The sequence below is a fragment of the Equus asinus genome, chromosome 4 (assembly GCF_041296235.1).
Source record: "Equus asinus isolate D_3611 breed Donkey chromosome 4, EquAss-T2T_v2, whole genome shotgun sequence".
In the NCBI taxonomy this organism is placed as follows: Eukaryota; Metazoa; Chordata; class Mammalia; order Perissodactyla; family Equidae; genus Equus; species Equus asinus.
The window spans coordinates 62903323-62910215 of record NC_091793.1 but is presented as its reverse complement, the minus strand read 5'-3'; the positions used below and the strand labels follow the sequence as shown (position 1 = coordinate 62910215).

The 6893-nt window shown below is 57.4% G+C and overlaps 1 protein-coding gene and 1 long non-coding RNA gene across 6 annotated transcripts in view; one reads left to right on the top strand and one right to left on the bottom strand.

Moving 5' to 3' along the window:
* GYPC (glycophorin C (Gerbich blood group)) overlaps positions 1 to 4187 on the top strand; it is a 44391-nt gene extending 40204 nt beyond the window's left edge. Inside the window, exons 2-3 of the mRNA XM_014828554.3 lie at positions 1691 to 1750; positions 3474 to 4187. Of these exons, the coding sequence (XP_014684040.1) occupies positions 1691 to 1750; positions 3474 to 3670 (257 nt within the window). The 3' untranslated portion in view covers positions 3671 to 4187. The remainder of the gene's footprint in view (positions 1 to 1690; positions 1751 to 3473) is intronic.
* Positions 1 to 6893, bottom strand: part of LOC106823081 (uncharacterized) — a 42114-nt gene that overhangs the window by 20973 nt on the left and 14248 nt on the right. The gene's annotated exons all lie outside the window — the stretch shown is intronic.

Here is a 6893-nt window from a genome sequence, read left to right as displayed (position 1 = left end):
CAATCGCTAACGGTTTTTAAAGGAAGAGGAAGTCGCAGTCCCTTCTAACCCTGGCTGCGCTGGACAAACTGGCATAAGAAATGCTGTCGCCACCTGGCACATTCCTCAGGGCAGTTCTGGGTATTGAGCTTCTGTGACCATCCTCACCGACGAAGTCAGGCGCTCCTGGTCCTTACTGAATGTGACGTGCTCACTGACTGAGGCAGCTCTGGAACGCCTGCCAGGGTCTGAATCCATCCATCTGCACATGCACGCATTTATTCCTGCACTCATGCATTCAGAAATGTTTAATGAGGACCTACTGTGTGCTAGAAACACAGGCTGCACTTGTGCCCCCTGGGTCTCAGGGTCGGCCATCCACTTGAACCCCCCGCCCCCACTCCTGAGGTCTCGGTGCTGTGAAGCCATTTGAACGCTGAGCTGTCCTGCCTGTCCCCTCCTCGCCCACCCCAACTCCTCCTGTGTGCCTGCTCTGTTTCTGTGCGAACTCGACGCCTTGTGTCATGGTCTCCCCCACCTCCGGGCTCAGTGCTGGCCCCGGAGCCCTGGCCTCCCTGCTCCTCCAGGCCTCCAGCCTGGAGCCTCTGCTTCGCTCCCACCTCTGTCCCACCAGCAGCCGATTTCCTATCAGAAAGTTGCATCTGGCAGCTGCACTGGGGAGAATGACCTCATTGCGCTATAATTAAAGTGATTATCTGAGCGGAAATGACTATTATGAAGCAGCCTCTCTGTTCTAATATGCATCGCCGTTGTAATGGGAACATGGGATTTCCATGTTAACACCAATACTTCCGTGGTCTAATGAGTCCTTCCTCTCACTCCTCTCCCGAAGGAGACGGAGACCTTCTGTGTAGCAGCTCGAGGCGATGTGCAGGTTCCTGCTCTGCCTGAGGTCCTGGCGCTCCAGCCAGACCACTGAGCTTCGGAAAAGCACTCAGTGACCCAGATAGCACCACGGGCAGGGCCTCCACATAGGAGAGTCCACGCAGAAGCCTGGAGAGGGATCTCAGGCAGGAACCTCCTGACAGGAGCCCTGCTGGGAGGGACTTCTTCCAGAGAGAAAAGAGGCCATGCAGGCCTGGGGCGAGAGCGCAGGCTGAGTTCCGGCCACCAGCGGACGAGCTGCTGACCGCAGACACATCCCTCTGAGCCTCAGTGTCCTCCCTGTGAAATGGGCTGATAATATCCTGCGCCTTACTGTGAAGACCACGTGGCACGACAGATGGAAGGCAACTTAACCAACACCCGGCATGTGCAGACACTGCACTAATGGTCTGTTTTAACCATTATCATGAGAAAAGCTGATGCCTGGGAGGCAGGTGATGCTGGCCCTAAACACAGCGACAGTGCCTGCCATCCTGCCCAGCACTGGGCTCTCCTGGGCATCTGCAGGTGCAGGCACAGCTCTCAGCCAGGGATACCGTGGGGAGCCCAGCCCTCATGCTGCCTGCACGCTCCCAGAGATGCCCGAATGGGGTCTGACACCCTTGGTGGTTCATGCGGGGCTCTCCTGGGCCCAGCTCTGCGCACCCTCAGCCAGAGGCCCGTTGCTGCCCTGCGCTGCTTCCTGTCCACCCTGGGCCGGTTCACAGAGCCGCTCCCGTGGGGCAGAGGCTGCGGCTCTGCTGAGAGGCACCCAGGTGTGGGGAGCCTTCCTGTCTCACCTCGAGCTCTTCTATTCTGTCCACAGAGCCCAACTCCCCCTGGATTTCCTTGACGCAGAGCCAGACAGACATCGCCATCATTTCAGGTGAGCCGTTCTGGGGCCCGTCAAGCGGCCAGGAGGGTCAGAGAAGACGCCCAGGGAGAACCCACCTGAGGACGGGGGCAGGGGTGGTTGTGGCCAGTGCTTTCCCTCCCTGAAGGTGGTCCCGAATGTAGATTGGATAGTCTGACCCTGTAAGAAAATGTCCAACGTGGTGTCCCAGGGGGTGAGGGTGACACAAGACAGGTCCCCATGTCAGGACCCCCTTGGGTCCCAAGGTCCACAGGGATTGGGGGCTGGAGAGAGAGCAGCTCTGGCAAGGGAGGTGTGGGTGGCTGGTGGGAGGACGGCCAGGGCTCCCTGGACTTGTCCTCTGTCTCACTCATCCCACACTATTCCCTGCCCTGGGTCTCACACCCGTCCCTCCACCCTGAAGGGAGTCTGACCCCGCCCTGGCCTTGCTTCAGACCTGTACCGAACCCTGCTGGACACAGCTGTGACCCCAAACTGTGTTTCAGGATCCACCACGTTTAGGAGGGGTAGCTTGCTGTCTCCTTCTGGGGCTCACACTTCTCACTAACTCACTCAGAGCCCCTGGAACGGCTGCACTCAGACGTCAATCAATAAAAGCAGGCGATCCCAGACTCCCGTTCCAGGCCACCAAACCCGCGCTCTGCGCCTCGCTGGACCACTGACCCTTCTTTTTCTCAGACAATAGTGTTAACATCATGCAGACAGAGGGCCCCTGAAGGCAGTAGGAAGTTTAGGACATTGTTCCTCAAAGGTGGGACTCAGGAACAGTTTTAGCCTCCCATGCTCTCCAACAGCCACTCCCCAAGGCCCCCAAATAAAATAAACCCTCCCAAGTCAAGACAGAGGGCTCGTTCTGTAGCTTCAAAGCAAAGACCTGAACTCAAAACCCCCATGAGGCTGCCACACTCAAACCCCTTCGAAAACTCGCCAGTCTTCCCCCCCAGCCCACCAGCACACGGCACTGCACCACCCGGCCCTGCTGCCCTGCCCGGCCCTCAGGCCTCACCTCCTGACCCTCCTGAGTCCAAACAGAAAGGAAGGCCTGGCGGCTCCCCACACCCTGCCTCTGCACGGCGGCCTCCAGGATCCCCTCCCTCTTCAGTCCTTTGCTGGGTCAAGCCCCGTTCCCCTGCCAGGCTCATCACAGATGCCCGCACCCAGGAGCTCAGCGGAGCAGGAGAGGGGTGAGCAGTGAAACCACACTGCAGCCAACCCATCCCCAGGCCCGCTGTTGTCCCCTGTCGTTTCCCGCTCTGTGGCCCGCTTAAGGCAGCCAGCTGGGCCAGTTTGAGTACCCTGCCCCAGGAAACTCCTCAGTTGAGCTTGTCCTGGTTTTAAAACTGGAAGTTCTGAGTCCTGTGAAACTCTCAGTTTTAGGCAAATCCACATAGTTGCATTACGCAAATTATGCACATAGTTCTGTTCTCCACAGACTGTGAGTGCCTCTGAGCAAGGACGGTTCTGGGATGCTGTTCCAGCCTCAGTCTGCAGGGTGCTGAGTGAAGGGCAGGAGGGAGAGAGGACAGGAGGGAGGGGCAAGGTTAGATGGGCACAGATGAAAGCGCACACCAGCAGGGGAAGAGGGGCCAGAACGGGCGGCCTGTCTGAGGTTGACATTGGGTGTAGTGGCCTGTGTGCACACTACACACAGCACAACCCCTGTGGGTCGGGACGCCCTGCCCCAGGTCCCAGATGCCTGCCCCAGACAGAGCCGTGTGCTTCTTCCCTCCTGCAGGTGTGATCACCACTGTGGCGGTCGTCCTCATCTGCCTCCTTGTCATCATGCTACGCTACGTGTACCGGCAAAGGGGCACGTACCACACCAACGAGGCCAAGGGCACAGAGTTTGCTGAGAGCGCAGACATGGCCCTGCAGGACGACCCGTCCCTCCAGGATGCCGGTGACAGCAGCAGAAAGGAATACTTTATCTGAGAGGCACCAGACCTCACCTCCCCCAGTGCCTCCTCCACCTCCACGGGAGAAAATGCACCCCGCCACCCCACCCCGCCACCTGCACCCCCAGGCAGGCCGCGACAGCACCCACCTCCTCCCGAGATTTGCGCCTGGCCTGGGAACACAATGTGCCGACCCAGGAAGGAGGGACAAAAGGAGGAGGAGGAATTGAGCCAGGAGAGGCCTCTCCCAGGGACGCAGTGGCCACCCAGGATGCTGGCATTTTCCTTGCCAGAGAAAGTCTGGGTCCTCCTGGGCAGCATAGTTTGCCATCTGAGTGGTATGAAAGTCCTCGCTGGGTGTGAGCCGGGTGGGTGGGCCTGGGGCCGGGAAGCGAGGCCGTGAGTCATCAGGACGCTTACGGGGGAAATGGCATCAAATGTCAGGGCTTGACATTTGGGGGAGCAGCAGGTGCTGGAGCTCAAAGGCACCTCTGCCTCCCATCGATCCAGCTCTAAACGATTGGAAATAAATTGGAGACGTATGTGGGCATTCAGAGTGAAGCAGCATTACTGTAATGTCTGGGGAAAGGTGAACCGCCCGGGCGTGCCCTCTGCCTAGGCATGTCTGCGTGCTCCTGTGTGCATGGGGCTGCACGCCCCACTTTTGGCTCCACTAGCCAGTTCTCAGGGAGCACGGTACAGAGTGCCCCTGGGCACACTGAGGGAGGGAGGGACCAGTGACCAGCATTCCTCTTCCTCACACAGGCACCAGCTTCTGGAAACAAATGTAAGGATGGAACATTCCTCTAGAAATAGGTTGCCCCAGCCGCCAGGGCACTGGCCGAAGCGTTGATTCTCTAATGCACGGTATTAGGAAAAATGGCCCTGTTAGGAAAATACACGTGAACCATCCTTCCTGGAATAACAGTAGCTGGAGCGCAGGCTGCAGAGCCCACTCCCTAGGTTTGGGCCCTGGCTCCTCCGTTCCTGGACCTGGGACCTTGGGCAACTTGCGTGACCTCTCTGGCCACCGTGTCCCTCATCCCTCAAGTGGACAGGACACTATGGTCTGACTCTCAGGGTTGATGGCAGGAACAAATATGTCCAGTAACTGGTGCTGGATACATAGGATGTATGTACTGGTTACTGACATTACCTCACCACACCACTTCCAAACGCTTCCCGAGGAATCACCGTAATGTAAAATGAACGTCCTAACCTTCACCTTTCAGGATTCTTTCTGAGACTCTCAGCAGTTCAGCAATCAGTCAGAGATCAGCAGCCCAGAGATTAAAGACTGCAGCCCGGCTGCAGGGAGCTCCCTAGGGCTCCGATTTCTTGAGGCTGCACCATCTACACCTGGGCAAGCAAAGAAGTCCCGCATCGCTCTCCCTAGGGAGATAACGGAATCTGAGTCAGTCCGGAATGGCCACCAACCACAGGAGCTGCAAGTTATAGGGCTGTCCTGGGAGAGAGAAGCAGAGAGAACAAAAGAAGGTGGTGACAGTAGAAACTTGGTCCAAAGGCGAGACGTCTCCCTGGGTGACCAAGCTCACTGGCCCTGCACTTCCTCATTTCTCGAATAAAGGGTCTGGCCCCATCCACATGTTCCAAACTCTGATCCATGGAGCACCAGCTTGGCAAAATGTTGGTAAACAGCCCAAACAAAAGAAGTGCTCCATGTGCAGATAAATTGGAAAGTTATATACTAAGCAAAGTTAAACCAGTGCAAGGCTTCCCAGCATCTTTATGTTTCAGCGTGTGCTGACTCCTGGGCGTGGGGGGTGGGGAAAGTAATGCAGCATTTCCCAAATGGATTTAGCCAGAGATCCCATTTCTTCCTAGAATACCTGTTACAAACTTGTGGGCCAAGGGTTCCTGGGCACACTTTTGGGAAACACTAAACTAAACGACTTCTAAAATCCCTTCCTGTTGTGATATCACTTCAGGTTTTTGAGACTGTGCGGGCATATGGCCTCATCGGCAAAGATTGTCAGCACAGATCATGGCCCAGTGGGCACAGAGAAGGCACCCAGAACTCACAGCAGACATGCCTTGCTTACCAAAGACTCCAGGGAGAGTCTGAGCCAGAGCCCCCGAGCCTCCCTGAGGGCTGGAGCCTGTGTGGGGAAGAGGAATGCTGGTCACTCCTCCCTCCCTCCCTCTGCTGGCCCAGGGGAGCCATCTGCCCTGACTGTGCTCTCTGAGACTGGCCCCTGGAGCTGGACTCCCTGGCCCCTCCCTGCCCCTCCCTCACCCTCCCCTTGTCCTCACCCTCCTTGCCTACCCAGTGTCCTGGAAAACTGTATGGAAGCACAGCCCACTCCCCAGCACACTGGGTCCTCAGCCCAGCCAGAACCAGATGCAGTGGTGACATGGAAGCTGCAGAGCTGGGTCATCCACGGTGGCCCAGTCCAGATGCCACTCAGGAGGGAGCTGTCACAGGCTAACTGCAGAGGCAAGAGCACCACACCGAGTAGAGCAACTCAGTGAGATGATGTGCACGTGTGTGCGCATACATGCATCCAGTACACACTGGCATGCAAATAAACGCTGCTCCCTCAGGCCAGGGAGCCACTTTGGTCCCTCCGCACCAATGTAGAAAGGCATTATGCAGCATACCTGCAACAAATGCTGATGGGCAAACACGCACACACCAAGTCTTGGGAGGTAGAGAGGAGAGGAAGAGAGTGGAAGGTGGGGGAAGGGGGGCTGGAAGAGGAGGGAGAAGAGCACTCTGGGAAATCCCAGCTTCTCTGCACGCGGTTCTGCCTTCCAGCCTCTCAATAACCCTGGCAGGTGGATGGCCTCATTCTCCCTTTAGACCCGTGGAAACTGAGATTCAGGAAGATCGAAGGGCTTGCCGGAGGTCACACAGCTCCTAACGGCCAGGGGAGCATTTGAACGCAAGTGTGTCTGACCAGCAGGCTGGAGTGAGGTGAATCAGCAGGAGCTCCTTGTGGGAGCTGAGCAGGCCCACCAGGACTCAGGGATGCTGGAATGCTCCCAGTGCTGGCTCAGTGCTGGGATCTCCGCCATCTCGTGGCCCTGGCCAGCGGTGACCTGGCGTCCTGGGCCAACAACCCCATTCCTGGTGTGGGCTGGCCTGGTCAGCTCTGGGTGGTGAGAGTTGGTGACAAGGTGGAGTCCTGGGCTCTGGGCCCTTGGCGGAATGATTAGCAAGATGAAGATGGTTTTCAGGGTAACCACACCTCATCCACACCTTAAGCCCCAAGAATCTCTCCACCCGGGTCACTCTC